This window comes from Halichoerus grypus, chromosome 3, assembly GCF_964656455.1.
Source record: "Halichoerus grypus chromosome 3, mHalGry1.hap1.1, whole genome shotgun sequence".
Lineage (NCBI taxonomy): Eukaryota > Metazoa > Chordata > Mammalia > Carnivora > Phocidae > Halichoerus > Halichoerus grypus.
The window spans coordinates 2,115,048-2,133,331 of record NC_135714.1 but is presented as its reverse complement, the minus strand read 5'-3'; the positions used below and the strand labels follow the sequence as shown (position 1 = coordinate 2,133,331).

The window sequence follows — 18,284 nt, the reverse complement described above, 5'->3', positions numbered from 1 at the left end:
CAGAGTAATAGATACAAATACCAGTCTTAACAAGAACTTTGCCTCCCTCTTCATATATGGGATAAACCAAAAGAATACAGTGAGCAACAAACAGCACAGCTGTCAAGGCTGCACCTGATTTCAAGAAGACCCACCTTGCCAGAACCTGAGTAAATGTGCATGAAACGAGCAAAAAGTCAAAGACAGAATATGGATCTCACCCAAGAAAATAAAAATACATTCTTCTGTTGTCTATTTCCCTCTCTCTCCTCCTCCTTGTGGCGCTCCCGGGGGGGGGGGGGGGGGGGGGGGGGGGGGGGGGGGGGGAAGGCTGTCCTATTCCCCTGGGGCTCCCTCCCCCGCCCCGCAAGCCAGCCTCCAGGCCACTCTGGTAACAACTGCTCCAGGAGTCGCCTTCCCAGGATGACAGACTAAGAGCAAGGGCCAGAGCACGTCTGTTACTAGCACTCAGCACAAGGCCTGCACTTCACAGACGTTCATAAAAAGCCGACAAGGAAATGGCTAAATCAACATTTTCTGTAGAATAAGTAAAATACACATTAAAATGGGCTCAAAAGTTGAGTCAGTCTTTCAGATAGGATTCAGAAGATAAATGATAATCACTTTGAACCTGAGTTTCTGGAACCAAGAGATGGAAAAAAAAAAAAAAAAGTAGAAACAGCAAAGCTACTAAAAAAAAAAAAAAAGCAGCCTTGGAGTGACCCCTACTGGAGCTCAAAGGCTGTGGGAACCGGAGCCTGTGCAATCCCACCCGCCACACTTTAGACAACCAATCACAGGTCTCTTAGCAGCACCTTCCATGATTCTTATTATGAAAACAGAACAGTATACTTTCTATCTACAGCTAAGAAGAAAGCACACATATTTCAAGTTTCTCTTCTTACCTGATTCACAATCACTTCCTAGCAATGATGAAATTTGAATCTTTTCCACACAAAAATCGATAGCCCAAGAATCACAAAATTCTGCAGGCAGACAGTTTTCAATGGTGCTAAACGTGCCATTGAAATTCAAACAATAATTAGTAAGTACTTGTTTTGTGTGAGAAGCATAAACACAAACCATCTGATTGCTACCAAATACTTTAATTTTGCTCTATTTTTCTCAAATCCATTGTCATTGCCAACATGGCTAAACGTGTGAAATTGACACATCATTAAAGAACTTCACAATTTTACTACATCAGAGTCAAACTCTAAAAAATGCCTGCTTAAAAAGGCAGACAAGTGTAACTAAATCCTGTAAAAAGCACCCCCTCTTTTATCACACTGAAGAATACCCATATTTTAAAGTGTGGGATCAAACTTTACCCTCAGACACCCCAACAAAGAGACATTAACCAAAACTATCAGAAAAGGGGAAAAACAATCATTCCAGTATCACCCACTCAAAGCGACAAGCACACCAACATAATGCACACAGCACAAGCTACGGCCCCGTGGTGCCCGCTTCTAAACGCAGTCTAACCAGGCCCGTTAGAACAAGGCCTCAGGCTACTTTCCAGTCGTCCACATTCCCCAGCCTTCAGGCAACTCTGGCCACTCGGAATAACGCCGTTGTTTAGGTCGTGCATCTTCAGACTCAATTCCTGTATAGTCTATGGTCCCTGCTTGAAATACGTCCTTGCTATCTTATTTTGTCCAATAAGCAAACTTGGAAACTTAGAAAACCACAACCACTTCATTCCCCCATGGAATTTAACTCCGACTGATGAACTGATATGTCAAACTGGCTTGTTCTACATGAAAAGTAAGTATGGAAATTAAGGAAAAAAGGGAACTGCCTTTCTGAGCAGGAACTAGATCAACAGGTAAGCAGTCCTGACTCTTCCAACTTGGGTAAATGCAATCATGTTAACTTCACCTTCAAAACGCAAACAACCTTCCGACCGCCCCTCTTCCGTGCTAAAGCAATCTGCACAGAAACACACATTTGCAAGGAGGCACCTAAAAAAGGCCAGGCCACAAAAGCATGCTAGGACCACATTAATTACCGAAGAATGAATTCTAAGAATGGGAATTCAAGCTCTCATCTAAATTCTTATTGTTAATATCATGTTATTTTTTAAGACCCGGCTTGAAAATGTAGTTCCAAGTGGAGGGCTGGCAGGGGAAAGGCCTGGACTCCACAGGAACTTGGAAAACGCTGCTTGCCTTGCGCTTTTCGGGCTCTGCACACTCACCTGGTGGAACCTGCACAGCCCTGCCAGCGAGCAGGACCGAGGCCTCCCCACTGCCCCCGCCTCCCGCCACTTCACTTGCAGCAAGTACGGTACTAATGTGAGTGGTCCTAAAACATTAGGGCTCCTTCAGACAGATTTTAAGAAAGAATGGGACACCAAAAATCATTCTGGAATTATGTGTCATACCTAATTTAAAAATAAAAGTGCTGTTTGATTAGGGGGACCAAGGACTAAGATTTCCCCAATCTACAGTCTGTGTCATAGAAAAGACCATTAAAATAAAATCTTTCTTGGAGCATCTGGGTGGCTCAGTCAGTTAAGTGTCCAGACTCTTGATTTTGGCTCAGGTCATGATCTCAGGATAGTGAGATCAACCTCCCGTTGGGCTCTGCGCTCAGCATGGAGTCTGCTTGTCCCTCTACTTGCCCCACCCTGCCCCGCTTGCTCTCTCTTTCTCTCTAAAATAAATATTTTTAAAAAGTAAAAAATAAAAAAATAAAGCCTTTCTTACTGGTGATCTAACCAAATACAGTAATAACCACTACCTAAAAAAGGTGCATTTCAAAAAACCAATCTGTTAAGCTAAATTAAAAAAGTCTTTTCTTCATTATGTGTATGTGTTTAGTTCTATACAATTTTATCAGCTGTGTAAGTTTATGGATCCACCACAGACATAGAACATTTCCATCACCACAAGGGCCCCTCCTAGAGCCACAGCGCGCCCCCCCCCCCTCCGCCCTCTACCCACCACACTCTCCCTAACCCTGGCAATCTCTCATCCAGTCTCATTTCCTAAAACCCTGTCCTTTCAAAAATATTACATATTAAAGAGTTTGTAGCCTTTCAGGACCGGCTGTTTTCACTAGCATGATTTCCTTAGGAGTCACCTACGTTGTGGCAGGTATCCGGAGCAGCTTAACCATTCACCTGTCAAAGGACATCTAGCTGCTTAACCATCAGCAGGAGCTTAACCATTCACCTGTCGAAGGACATCGAAGCTGATTCCACATTTTGGCTATTATGAGTAAAGCTACCATAAACATCTATGTACAAGTTCTTACATGAACAGAATTTTTCAGTTCTCTGGGATAAATGCTCAGGAGTACAACTGCCAGGTCAAATAGTAATTGCACGTTCTGTTCTATAAGAAACTGCCAAACTGTTTTCCAGAGTAGCCATACTACTTCCCATGCCCACCAGCAATGATTAAGTGACGACCCAGTTTCGGCCGTGCCAGCATTTGGTGCTGTCAAAGTGATCGTTTAGAAACATAAATTAGATCATTTGTTTTACCACACAAGTATGCATCTGGGCAGAGTAAAGCCCAAAGTCCTTATTACAGTGGTGCACAAAGCCCCATTTGGTTGACCCTAATCTCTAATCTCCCACCTCTCTAACCTCATCTATTTCTGCCCTTCATTTTGCTTCAGCTACTGGCCTCCTTACTATTCCTCAAATATGAACGCACACTGTTTTCTGTTCTCTCCCTGGATCTCTACTTCCAGATATCCAAACAGCTTGCTCCCTCCACTCTGCTCCAGTAGAACCTTCTCGGTGCACTTATGCCCTAAATAAAATTGCACACCCCTTCTCCCCCTTATTCTGTTTTGTTTTCCCCATAGTATTCATCACTATTGGTCTTGTTTGCTGCTGTAACCCCAGGGCCCAGAACACGGCCTAGCACAAAACCAGCACTTGGTTGAAAGGGCTCCTTCCAGGTCATCAAGTCCAGTCCCCACTTAAGTCCCCATTCCCACTGGGAGCTCTTCAAGCCCACTGTGGCTCATGTGTCAGGGTTACAACCCACTTTGGGGCTAGACAAATGCTCGATGGCCCTGAGACAGAGAAGTGACATAGCCTCAGCTATCCCTGGACATACACAAACAGCCCAAGTCTTCCCTCCCAAACGCTGACAGTGTTGTTCACAGAACCTGACCATCTACAGCGGGGCTTTTCAAGCTTTTAGTGTGCACACAGATTGCTCACAGAACTTGTCAAAATGCAGACTCTGATTCGGTACATCTCAGGTTGGGGAAAGAATCTGTACTCCTTATACGCTCACAATGACAGCAAACTGCTGGCCTGAGACCACACTTTGAGCAGCAAGGATCTACAGGAGATCGTATCTCTAACACATATTCTAGCACCCGAGCTGATTCAATTCAGCACATTGACCAGTGTCTTATATGGTGTTTTATTTTTTCCTTCTTGTCTGAATAAGACCAAATGTCTTGAGGGTGGACCAATCCAAGGTCAGATGGCTGGCTCACTTTCAGGAACTAGAGCTAACAGGGGTGGGGACTCTCTTAGGTGGAGAGAATATGTCAGCAGTCCATTTGAAAGTCAGGACAATGTGAAACCTCTGCCTTTACAGTTCCAAGTCCTTTTTTTAAAAAAAAATTATTGTCCATGTATGAACTGTCACTGAATTATACACTTTAAAATGGTTCATTTTATGTTATGTGAATTTCACCTCCAAATAAATAAGAAATTCTACACTATTATACAGCGATTAAGAAGAATTTTATATATATATATACACCGCTATGGAACATATATGATATATAGCGGAATATCTATGATATACTGCTCTTTGAGAAATACAGGGCGATCTCAGTCATGCAAACAAAAACTGAGATACATTTAAATGCCTGAATATGCATTAAAAAATCAGAGAAGACAAGGTAAGTTTAATAATTGTTATTTTTAGGGAATGAGACTAGGATAGATCTTCTGTGCTGTTTGAAAATGTTTTACGATATATATGTGTAACTTTTATAATTTTTTAAACTAGTTATTGGAAAGTAACCAGAAAAGAAATGCTTCACAAAAGTGGTCCAATCATATTTAATCTAGGAATGGGCAAGCTACAGCCTGCCTATTTTGGGCTGGTTGGCAAGCTAAGAAGTGTTTTCACATCTTTAAATGGGTGAAGATGATAATAATAATAATAATAATAATAATAGTTCGTGACATATGAAAATTACATGAAATTCAAATTTCAATGTCACCAATAAAGTGTTACTGGAACACAGCCACACTCATCCGTTTACATACTGCCTCCGGCTGCTTTAATTCCACCACGGAGGTGAGCAGCTGTGACAGAGACACTGTGCCCACAAAGCCCAAAGACGGCCCCTCTCTGACACTTTACATAAAAACTTTGCCAATGTTCATAAATCTGAAGACTTAACATTGTTAAGGTGCCAATACTCCCCAAATCGATCTACAGATTCAAGGCCATCCCTATCAGAATCCTAGCTGGCTTCTTTGTGCATCTGACAATCTGATCTGACAACCATATAGAAACAAACAGGGCCTAGGATAGCCAAAACGATCTTAAAAAAAAACAAAGTTGGAGGACTCAAATTTCATGATTTGAAATTGTGATTAAAAAAAAAACTATAGTAATCAAGACTGTATAGTATTGGTACAGGATAGACATTCAGACCAATTAAAAGTCCAGGAGAATCAAAAACTAATGATGTAATGTATGGTGATTAACATAACATAATAAAATTTAAAAAATAAAAAAAATAAAAAGTCCAGGGGCACCTGGGTGACTCAGTCAGTTAAGCATCTGACTTCAGCTCAGGTCATGATCCTGGGGTCCTGGATCAAGCCCCGCGACCTGGCTCTGCGCTCAGTGGGAGCCTGCTTCTCCCTCTGCCCCTCACCCTGCTCGTGCTCACTCTCTCTCAAATAAATTAATAAAATCTTTAAAAATAAATAAATAAAAGTTAAAAAAATAAAATAACGCGATGCTCGAGGCACCTGGGTGGCTCAGTTGGTTAAGCATCTGACTTTGGCTCAGGTCATGATCCCAGGGTCCTGAAGTCGAGCCCCACATCGGGCTCCCTGCTAAGCGGGGAGCCAGCTTCTCCCTCTCCTTCTGCTGCTCTCCTTGCTTGTGCTCTCTTGCTCACTCTCTCTCTCTCTCTCTGTCAAATAAATAAATAAAATCTTAAAAAAAAAAAGAATTGAAAGTCCAGAAATAAATCCATACATTTATGGGCTATTAATTTTTAACAAGGGTGCCAATACATTCAACGGGGAAAGAAGAATCTTTTCAATAAATGGTGCTGGGACAACTGGACATCCACACGCAAAAGAATGAAGAAGGACCCTTACCTTACACCATATATAAAAATTAACTCAAAATGGATCAGATGTAAATGTAAAACTCTAAAATTCTTAGAAGAAAACACAGGAATAATACATCTCTGTGACCTTGAATTAGGCAACAGTTTCATAGATATGACACCTAAAAGCACAGCAACCAAAGACAAAGTAGAAAACTGGACTTCATCAAAATTGAAAACTTTTGTGCTTTCAAAGGACACTACCAAGAAAATGAAGAGACAATCCACAGAAAGGAAGAATGTTTTAAAAATCATGTATCTGATAAGGGTCTAGTCCAGAATACATAAAAAATTGTTTCAAGGGCGCCTGGGTGGCTCAGTTGGTTAAGCGTCTGCCTTCGGCTCAGGTCATGATCCTGGAGTCCCGGGATCGAGTCCCGCATTGGGCTACCTGCTCAGCAGGGAGTCTGCTTCTCCCTCTCCCACTCCCCCCTCTTGTGCTCTTTCTCTCACTTTCTCTCTCAAATAAATAAAATCTTTAAAAAAAAAAAAAATTGTTTCAATTCCACAATAAAAAAACAAGTAACTCAACTTTAAAAAATGGGAAACAATGAGGACAAGGGCTTATAAACTAAGTATAAGAAAGACTGGGGCACCTGGGTGGCTCAGTCAGTAGAGTGAGTGACTCTTGATCTTGGGGTCCTGAGTTTGAGCCCCACGTTGGGTGTAGGGAAGGGGAGGAAGGGGGGGGACGGGAGAGAGAAGAAAGGAAGTTAGAAAGGAAGGGGCCAGGTCCCTCATCTCATTGTTCAGCCTCCTCACACGGACTCCCGCTGTCTTAGAATGAACTCTCACCTGTTTGAGCTACTGCAGCAGGGTTTCCCATTATTTGCAGCTGAATATATCCTGACTGAGAACAGCAACCTCAGCTAAATCACCTCACACCCGGCAGAGAGGAACAAGTCCTGTCGGTTCTACCTTCAGTCACTTTCACCTTGCCCCTGCAGCATCACGACAGCATCCACCCCCATCTCTCACCGGACCACTTTAACAGCTTCTAACTGGCTTCCTGCTTCCGCCTCTGCTCCCCTTCACTCCGTTCTCAACCAGCATTCACTGTAAAATGGAACTCAAATCCTGCCACTCCTCCCACCAAACCCTGCAATGACTTCCCACAGCACCTAGAATAAATGCCCATGTCTTTAATCCACCTACAAGGGAGGGCCGACTCATCTGCTGTGGCGCTCCGCTCCCTCTCGGAGCCCACCCCCTACTAAGAGTCTCCGTCTCACTAGTTCAACCAACCAAACCGACCTCCTTGGTATTCCTCAAACAGGGGGCCTTTGGACCTCTTCCCCTGCCTGGAATGCCCCTCCTCCATACACCTTCACAGCTCTATCTCTGAGCCTCTCCAGGTATTTACTCAAAAGCCACAGTCTCAACGGCCCTTCCCTGGACACCCTATCTAAGACATCAACACCTTGTCAACGCTGACATTTCCTAGTTCCTTCCCCTGCTTTGCTATTCCTCCTTCATTTATCACTCTCTACCATACCCTGTATTTTGCTTATCCACCTGGTTTATTGTCTATGTCCCTCACTGAAATGAAAACTTGACGAGGGCGGAGCTTTAACTGTTGACCGCTGCAGCCCTGCAGCTATTACCACAGAGGCATACATTAGATGTTCAGTAAATATTTACCGATGAACGAAGAATTAAAGTCGGGGGAAACCACGTGGGAATCTGATGGACAGTAAGAAAGTACCAAACGCAAATGTCACGGCCCCATAATTACAGTTAGGACCGTCCCCCGCTCCGGCATCCCCCTGCATGCCAGCCCTGCTGAGACTGGAGCCGGTCCGGCCCAGCACCCCTGCATCCTACGTGCTGAGCACCGAGCAGGCACTCAGCTACTTCAACTGAAGCCCACGCGTGGCTGAGACACTACAGCGCCCCACAACAGCGGAGGACCATAAAAATAGAACAGATACTTTCTAAATGGTTTCTGGACAATCCTACTTTGGCAAATGGACTTTTCAGCTGAAGCGCCTCAACAAAAATGCCAAGATCCAAACTTCTAAGCAGAGTTTGTTACTCAAAATTAATGAATACCTGCTTTCTCAACAGCAAAGTTCCAACAAATATGATATTTATGCATTTTATTTAAAATAACTACAATTAGGCCAATGTAGTTGATTTCAGAGCGTGCTAAGAAACTTTAGAAGTTACTATTCTGAAATACTTCTGTTTTAAATAACTTAAAATCCATCTTCATATGTGCATGGCTTATATCTGTAAGGATACACAAGGAAAAGTATAATAGCTTGCCTCTGGGAATAGAGGTACTCAGGAAAAAGGAGTGGGAGAGAGACATTTTAATTATTACCTTTTTGTAATTTTAGAGTTTGCATCATGTGACTGCACTACTTACACGAAAATAATAGATCACACTTTTAAAATAAGTCAATCACACAATACCTTAAAATAAAGTAATAAAACAACATCTACCTACTTTTGTCAAGGCAGCTTTAGAAAGAAACCTCTTTGTACCCATATTTTGAAGATAAGCAAATTCAGGTTCGTCAAATCAGCATAAGAAACAGATGGCAGATTTTGACTGACCCAGTGTTTGAACAAGCCCACAGACAGTGACAGCGGTAAGGTCCCTCTTCCTACCAGAGCCCTGCTTAGCGCCTCCTGTTACACAAGGTCCAGGCAATGTGTGAACTTGCATGGCATCTACCTCCTGGAGAAGCACTACAAGAAAAGTCTGCAATGAATTATGATTATAAATTACTTGCCGTAGAAATAAGTCAAATTGTTTTTAAAAAATGTTTTATTCTTGGGCGCCTGGGTGGCTCAGTCGTTAAGCATCTGCCTTCAGCTCAGGTCATGATCCCGGGGTCCTGGGATCGAGCCCCGCATCGGGCTCCCTGCTCAGCGGGGAGCCTGCTTCTCCCTCTCCCTCTGCCTGCCACTCCCCTCTGTTTGTGCTCTCTCTCACCATATCTCTCTCTCAAATAAATAAAATCTTCAAAAAAAAGTTTTTCTCTATGCATCCAAGAAGGTTTTTCACCTATTAAAATAAAAATTAATTTTTTTCTAAAATTTTATCCTAACAGATAAGTCAACATTACTCCTGGAATCCTCATTGTCTAATTAACTCTCAGGACGCAGCAAGGATCACGTCAGAAACATAACGAGTAAAATAACATTACTAAAAATGAGAGGAAGCTCCTTAAAGGGGCTGCCCCTTGAAAACTGTCCTCATGAAATGCCACCGTGTGCACATCCTGATGGAAACGCAACGCCCGAGGGGGCAGGCCTCACGGAGACTCTGGGGGGAAGCACTTGGGTTCTGCGGGGAGGCACGGTCTCCAAGCACAAGCAGCGGAGACCCCCAGCTCTGCGACAGCAGCAGGACGCGCCCACAGAAGGAAACGAGCCGCCCGCGGGGAGCGCAGGCGGCGGGACGGCAGCGCTGGGGTAATAACGCACAGCCTTCATCCCGCAGCAATCAACCTCTCCCTCGACAGCGGCTTGTGTTCATGTCCAGCTGAAAGCCGGCAAGAAACTTCAGCCGACTCCTCACAGCCGAGTCAATTTTACTACTTCTCACTTAATCCTGGCCTCCTAGGCAGCTCCCACTTCCTTGGCACCACAGCTCGCCGTCTGCAGACCAGCCTGAGCTCAGACAAGCGCGTCTCCGCCTGACGTACCCGCGCGATCCCCGAGCGAACCCACGTGCCTCGAGAACGCGGGAAGACAGCGTGAGGCACAGGCCGTGTCGAGAGCCCCCCGGGACGCAACTCCCGCGGCCTCCCCCCGCGGCGGCCTAACGGCATGACGTCATCACTCTCCCCCCACCGCTGCGGCTCCCGTGCTCGCCGCGAATGTCCTGTGCCCCACGCTCCTCCCTCTCAGGGACGACGAGACGGAAGGGAAGTGGCGGTCTCGGCCCCTCCGAGTTCTGCTCACAGCACAGCCCGCTTCTGGCAAATACAAAGCAGCAAGTTCCTCCCCTAACTTCGCACGCCGGGGAAGGCGGAGGACTGGGGCCGTGCCCGCCGCGGTGCCCTCAGGGGAGGCCGGCGACGCCGTGCCCGCCTGCGGAGCGGCGCAGACCCACGCCGGGGGACCCGGGCACGGCCACGGGACGCGGTCTCGCCGCGGGAAGGGCGACAGTGCGCGCCCTGAGTTCGGGGGGCCGCGGGGCCGGGGTGTGCAGGGGCGCCGCCGCCCCCGGCCGTCGCTGGGCCGGGAGCTGCAACGGGCCGTACTCACGGTCGGTGCAGTGGCTCCTCGGCCACGGCCGGGCCGGGGGGCGGCGGGGGCGGCGGGGGCTGCGGCGGCTGCGGCTGAGGCAGCGGCGGCTGCGCCTGCGGCAGCGCCTGAGGAGGCTGAGGCGGCGGCGGAGGCTGCTGCTGCTGCTGCTGTTGCTGCTGGAAGGACTTGAGGGATTCGAAGGCCTTCATCAGCTTTTCTAGGGTCGCCATGGCGACCTCCCGCCCCGCAGGGACAGCCCCCCGAGCCCTCGAGCCGACCCGCGGCGCCGCTCAGCAGCGCGGCAATGAATGGGACTCGAGGCCGCGTACAGGAGCGGAACCGAGGCACCCGGCCATCTTGGACCCGTCCCGGCAGCCCCCGCGGCCGTGCGTCCCTCGACGCTGCGCCGGCGGGGCGGGGCCGGGCCGGGCCAGCGGGATTGACAGCCAGTGGCGGCCACCTCTGCCAATGGCCGGCCGAGGCGCCGACCCAACCCCCGCCCCCGCCGGCTGGCCTCCCAGGGCCGCAGCACGGCTGAGATCACAGCACCACTCTCGGGTGGGGGCGGGCCGGGGGCGGGCCGGGGGCGGGGTAAGGGGCGGGGCGCAGCCGGGCGGAGGACCGGGGCGGGGCAGGGGTGCGGCGGAAGGGGCGGGGAGCGGCGGGGTAGAGGGCGGAGCGGAGGGTGGGAAGCGGGGCAGGGGGGTGCGGCGAGGAAAACACCTGCGGCGGGAGGGAATGGGCAGAGGACGGGGACCCGGCAGAGGGCAAGGCTGGAGGGGCGGGGCGCGGCGGGGCAGAGAACTGGGTGGAGGGTGGGGGCGGGGCAAAGGGCGGGGGCAGAAGGGGGCGGGGCGCGGCGGGGAAGCACCTGCCCCGGGAGGGGAGGGGCGGGGCAGAGGGCGGGGGCGCGGTGCGTCAGGGAAGGTCCCCCTGCGCTGGGACCCCTGTCGCCGCGGCCTGGGGCCGCAGGGAGGACGGGCGGTGGGCTGGGAGCCGGAGACCCCCAGCGAGGCGCGGGCTGAGGGAGGGGCTCACCCGGACCGCCGGGCCCTCCCTGCGGGGAGGAAAGGCGGAGTGCGTGCTCCGGCCCAGCCCCGGAGTGCCGGTCGGGGAGGAGGGGAGCCCAGGCGCCGCCCCTGGCTGAGTCATCCGCCGGAGGGGGAGCGGAGGGCAAGGGAGGGCCTAGGGCAGGCACGGGGGCAAAAACCTGCCGGGTCAGTGCCTGCTGCCCGCAGGGGCCGTGGCTGGGGCAACGAGAAGCAGCTTAGACCCCAGAGGCGCCACCCACAGGAATGACTGCCCGACCCTAACGGGTCCCCTTCAAGGAGAGGACCCCCGTTCCAGAGGTCTGTAGGGCACCTCGTGCTTAGGGTGGGCAGGCCCGGGAGAAGGGTCCTGGGCTCCAGAGCTTCACCCCTGGAGGGGAGGTCGGTGAGCCAGCAGAGGACCACAGACGACAGTCGGGCATCGAGGGGCAGCCGTCCCGCCCGCCTGGCAGGGAGAGGGTTGGCCCCAGAGAGAGCTGCCGGAGGTGGGGGGTGCAGGTGATGCACGCAGTATGCATCTTCCGGATCCCACTCAGGGCAGCGCCCTCCTCCGGGCCCATAAGCCACAACTCCACCTTCTCTCGCCGTGGTCCGTTGTCCCAAGCGGTGGGATAAAGGGAAGCCCAGCAGCAGCACAGAAGCATTGTCCCTGAGGGGATAGCGACCGGGCTCCCTTCGGGGAGGCGACATCAGAGAACTGCCACCAGCCTCGAGGTCCCAGTTCCCTGATGCCTCAGGCACAGCAGCCCACAATGGCCGGGCTCCAGGCTGTCAGGGGCTGTGGTCCGCAGACCCCCCGGTGACCCCCTCCTGATAATGATGCTATTCATGCCCTCGAATAGTCCCCTCGCCTTGAGTGTGGCCTGATCCTGGTCCCTTGCTGTAACCAACTAAATAAGGCCAAAGTGGCGCTCCTGGGATCAGGTTACAAAAGCTGGAGTCTTCCGTCTTGCTGGCTGTTACTCTCTGGGCCTGTCCACGTTCATGAAGCAGGCTGCCGTGTCTGTGTTCCAGGGCCACGTGGCTCACAGTCAGTGAGAAGCGGGGGGCTTGCAGTCCAAAGCCCACAGAGAATGGATTCCTGCCAATACCGCGTGTGCTTGGAAGTGGGGCCTTGCCTGGTCAGGCTTCCAGGTGAGGGGCGGCTTGTACCTGATTGCAGGCTTTGCGTGAGGCTGTGCCCGCACTCCTGACCCACGGCGGCCGCGCAGTGCTGCGCGTTGATAAGCCGGGAGATGGCTGGTTACACAGCAAAAGGTAAGTTTGCTGGGGCTGCTTGTAACAAAGCTGCACGGACCGGGCGGCTCAAAGCACAGAGATGTATCCTCTCCCGGTCCTGGAGGCTGGACGTCCGAGATCCAGGCATGGGCAGGTTGGTTCTCCGGGGCCCTCCCTCCCTGGCCTGTAGACGGCTGTCTTCTCCCGTGTCCTCTCATAGTCTTTGTGTGTGTCTGGGTCTTGTAAGGTCACCCACGGGTCATATTGGATTAGAGCCCACTCCGAAGACCTCATTTTATCTTGATCACCTCTGTAAAGGCCCCATCTCCAAATACATAATCCGAGATGCTGGGGGTTAGGACTCAACATATGATTGGGGGGTGCACAATTCGGTCATCACAAGTAGTACCCTTGCCCCCAATGGCCACTCTGGCCTTCAGCAATAGGACGTTTTATCTGGGCACTTTTTCACTTAGTTAAAAGACTTTCCCATCCTTCCTTTTAGCTGGCGGTAGCCATGTGATTCAAAAAGTTCTGGCCAGTGAGATGTAAGCACAAGTGGTGGGTGTTAGTTCTGGAAAGTGTCCTTAGAAGGAAGGGGCACACCTTCTTCCTCCCGCTGCCTGGAATGGGGATATACTGGTTGGCGCTTGAGAAGTCATTTTGGGTCACAAGGGTGAAAAGCACATCCTGGCAGGACAGAGCTAGGAGCAGCAGGGTGGAGGTGCGGCCCCAGCCTGGCCCGAGGAGCTGTGAGAGAGAAATACAGTTCTGTTGTGTGTAAGCTGCGGTGCTTCGGATCACTGTTTATGCGCTCCTAAGCCAAACTGTAACCAGTCCAGAGAGGCCGAGTCATGAGACCTCATTTGCCCACAACAGCTCGTGGCTGCTTCAGCCAGGGCAGGAGGAAAGTCATCTGCCCAGAACTCACTATAATCCTGACAGGAAATCAGAGCCTGATAGAAAGCAACTGTCACAAATCAGAGCCATTAAAGATGAACACAGCTGGGTGGGCAGTTTCGCCTGGTGTCCCCAAAGCCTTAAAAACAGGCAGAGGTGATTTATATATTAATCCTTGTGTCTTTCTGTATTTTTCAAATCTTCTGCAACAAACCTGTACTATTTGGGGGGGGGGAAACGTTAAACAATAGGTTTGGGTGGGAAGCTAAAAATGAAAGCCTAGCAACACACTGTGATGATCCTGCACAGGGAGAGAGGGAGATGTTTAAAGCCCCCAATGCCCCCCACAAATGGGGTACACTGCAGCTGGGGGCCACCCACTCTGAATCCCAAAGCAGGTAGGAGCCCGTGGGGCGTGAGGCAGAGCCACAGGGAACAGGGTGAGTGGGCTGCAAGCTCCCAAGGGTGCCTTGGTGGCTCCTGCCCATCTCCCCTGAAGCTTCTTGCATTTGAGAGTGTCCTTGCTGTGTATTTTAATTCTACGTAAGTATACACACGCGGACCGCAGAAAACACAGACACAGTAATTGTTGGTTTGCACACTCAACATTTGTTCAAATTGACTGCATGTTTACCGTTTTTCTTACTCCTCATTCCCTCCTACATCTCCAGTCTTCCATCTGGGATCATTTTCTTCTGCCTGGAAAACACCCTATAGAGTTGCTTTTAGTGGGCCTTTTATTGCTGAAATCTCTATTTCAGTTTATCTGAAAAAATCTTTACTTTGTCTTCATTCTCAATGGATTTTTGGTTGGGTATAGAATTCAAGGTTGGCAGATAACTTTATGCGGCAGATGAAAGATCTGGACTTCACTGTCTTCTGCTTTTCATTCTGGCTGTTGAGAAGTCCATTGTTGATTTGATGGCCACTCCTCTGAGCGTGATGTGTCTTTTTTGCCCCTCTGTCTGCTTTTAACATCTTCTCGGGGTCTCCGGCTCTCTGTAGTTGCACTGTACCATGTCGGTATGTACGGAGAGACGAGCCTGCCTCTTGGCAGTGACCCTGGGGATCCCAGTCCATCAGTGATGTAGCAGTGGGCTGCCCAGCAGGAAGGGCTCAAAAGGCTGGCTGATACCCGTTCTGGAAGTTCTGGAATGCTCGATCCCTGGTGAAAGATGTCTGGGATCAGGATGTTCTTTTTAGCAGCAAAGCCAGTGCCCAGAGCCGGAAGTCAGCCAGCACCGCATGGCCAGCCAGGGGTTCCCTGTTCCCTTCGAGCCCCCGTAAACACGTGTGATGACCGGGCGCATAGCCCCACACTTCGGCCACATGTGGCTATCAAGCATTTGAACAAAGGTAATGACTGCATTGAGATGTGCTGTTAGGTGTAAAATACACACCAGATTTCAAATACTTAGTACAAAACCGTGACATATCAATATGTGAAGTTCCTCTCCGGGGGGAGAATGGACAGTTGGTGTTTAGTGAGGACAGTGTCAGAATCACAAGATCAGTTCTGGAGACAGACAGTGGGAATGACTGCACGGCCTCGTGAATGTACTAAGTGCCACTGAACTGGACACTTCACAATGTTAAGAGGGTAAATTTTATGTATATTTTACCACAGGAAAAAAAAAGAAAGAAAAAGAAACACTTTGTTTCTAATGAAACTCTTCACCAAGAGAAAAATCTAGTTTTTGGTAAAACTAACAGGGAACTATTAGACATTTTTGGTTGGAGAGGAAATTTTTAAAAATTTTCAGAAAGGCAATTTGTTCACATGGGTATATAATATATATTCTTTTAAAATGCCCACACATCTTTTTTAGAGTGTAATTGTGCTTTATTTGGGGAAAACAAATAATTTCACAATGCGATGTTTATTTTTATCTTAATACACAGACATGGTTAAAAGAACAAGTCAGACACAGTGCTTATAAAGAAAACAGCTCTGCTGACGACGAGCACGCATTACTCTCCCACAATTACTAACAGATCTTTCCGGCCCACTGCTGCCCATCCCAGGAGAAACACTTGCCACACAGAGCCACTTTTAATCCCTTTAGCTCTTTCTTACAGGGTTTACTCCAGTTGTTCATACACTTTACTTTTTTTAAAGATTTCATTTATTTATATGAGAGAGAGCAAGAGCAAGAGAGATCACAGAGGGAGTGGGAGAGGGAGAAGCAGGCTTCCCGCTGAGCAAGGAGCCTGATGCGGGGCTAGATCCCAGGACCCCGGGATCATGACCTGAGCCGAAGGCAGATGCTTAACGACTGAGCCACCCAGGGGCCCCTGTTCATACACTTTAACCAAGGGATTCCCTGCTACAAATCTACCCTAAAAATATTATCACAGGGGCGCCTGGGTGGCTCAGTCGTTAAGCGTCCGCCTTCAGCTCAGGTCATGATCCTGGGGTCCTGGGATCAGACCCCGCATCGGGCTCCCTGCTCGGCGGGAAGCCTGCTTCTCCCTCTCCCACTCCCCCTGCTTGTGTTCTCTCTCTCACTGTGTCTCTGTCAAATAAATAAAATCTTAAAAAAAAAAATATTATCACATATGTGCACAAAGATGTAGGTACAGGGCTGTCCATCCCATAGGTGTTTATAATAACAAGGAAGCTGGAAGCAACAATTGTTTGGATTGTTTGATATATGATGTCCTAAATGTGCAGAAAAGATTGAGACAGATATTAAATGACATGGGAAGAAATAAATAAATACAGATTATATAAATATAGAATAAAATGCTGATAGGGATTATCTTTGGATAGTGGCTATTAAAGATGAATTTTTCATTGTGTACGCTTTAATTTCAAAACTCTCCTTAATAAATATGTGCTTGCTTATAACCAGAGGAGGAAGACAGTGACATATCAATACGTGAAGTTCCTTGTTTGTAAAATCCTTTCCCAAATTCGCTGTCTCAGTCAGGATGCTTCTGTCGGGCATGGGGGCGCTCAACTCAGACTAGCTTAAGCAGAAAAAAAAGGGGGGACAAAGGACTTAACTGGTTTCCAGAGCTGTGCCCCACAGGCACAGACAGCCCTCTGGCTCCCTCCCTGCCAGGGCTTTGCGGGCAGGGGCCCTCCACCCCGTGGTGACCGGGCAGGGACGGGGCAGACAAGCGCACCACTGCCCCTATGTCCACACTGATAACAGAAGGTCTGAAAGGTCTCAGAATATAAGCAGGTTATAGGAATAAAGGTGATTCTATTTTCTTTAAACCGTCCTGCATCGTTGACGACGAGCACGCATTACTCTCCCACAATTACTAACAGATCTACTGAGCGGGAAGCACGTACCAAACGCTCTACTAAACGCTTTACGAAGGCCTTGGGCCTCCGTCCCCCACTCCCGCTGTCCTCAAACCGAGATGAGGGCCCCAATCTGAAGAGAAGCCATCCCTCAAATAAAGGCCTGGGACCCCAAGGTCACTCCTCCCTCTCCCCACCCGGAGACAGAGCAAGCTGAGGAGCAGCCTCCGCTGGTCTCGCAGGACGCGGCCAGGGTGCTTTCCTCGAAGCGCAACCCCAACACTGCTGTGTTCCAGACGGCCATGAACACGCATGCACACGTCACCGGCACTCCCGGAAGTGCCGTCTGGGTTCAGGTGCCTGGGGACACACGGCTGCAGGACAGCAACACTGAACCCGGGCACGCAGCTGACCCGGCTCACTGTCCTGCACACAGCCATGTGGCGGGGTCTCCGGATCCAGACCAAGTCCTTGCTGTTTGGTGAGAGTCACAGAGGCCTGGCCCCTGGCTTCTCACCCAGCCCCCGCTGTAGGCCTCGCACGTGCGGATAGGGGAGGAAGCCCCGCTTCGGTGCCTCAGGGCCACCTCCCCCCAGAATCTGCATGCCCCTCCATGGTCTTCACAAGGCCTGTGGGCGCCAGCTCCCCTCCCCAGGCAACAGAGCCCACGTTCCCACCACGGGGAAGGGGCCACCTTCCTCTTGGGGCAGTCCTGGCAGGGGGAAGGGTTACTGACCCTGGAATCCTGGCATCCCTTAGCCCGTGTGGGAAGTGAGCTCCTAAACTGCTAAGCGTGGAGGGGGCTCGTCGCCCACGGCCCAAGCACAGGCCTCTCCCAGACCCCCTTCCCCTGTGCTTCAGGCCCGGAGGCACCGCACAGTCCCGGAGACTCCCAGGCTGCCGGAGTTGGGGAAGCAGCGCCGAAGGCCAAGCCCTGGCCCAGGGTCCTGCCCACACCCTCTTTCCGCGCGTGCACAGGAACACGCACTCCTCACACAGGAGAATCTTGGCAAGTGAGCGGATGTCAGTGTGGATGCAAACAGGCAAAGACTTTCTGGGGAAAGGGGGCCCCCCTGCCTCCCACCTCGGTGGGCACCAGAGGACACTCTGGGGTGAGGAAAAGACCCTTGGCTCTGGACACTGTTGGGCTGATGTCCACGCCCACTCTTCCCCCCTCTCTGTGGGCACACGTGGGGCTTGGGCCCCCGCCACAAGATGTCCACACGGGGCTTCTGGGCATTGGGACGGTCCTCAAGTGCCTTTTTCTTCAACCCAGCTTTGGTGAACACACGATTCAGGTATGAATATAGAGACATCTGCAGACGCACGGC

At 50.1% G+C, this 18,284-nt stretch overlaps 1 protein-coding gene across 1 annotated transcript in view; it reads right to left on the bottom strand.

The window, feature by feature from the left end:
- Nucleotides 1-10,914, bottom strand: part of HTT (huntingtin) — a 136,834-nt gene extending 125,920 nt beyond the window's left edge. Inside the window, exon 1 of the mRNA XM_036085639.2 lies at nt 10,549-10,914. Within this exon, the coding sequence (XP_035941532.1) occupies nt 10,549-10,760 (212 nt within the window). The 5' untranslated portion in view covers nt 10,761-10,914. The remainder of the gene's footprint in view (nt 1-10,548) is intronic.
- Between the last annotated feature and the right edge of the window lie 7,370 nt (nt 10,915-18,284).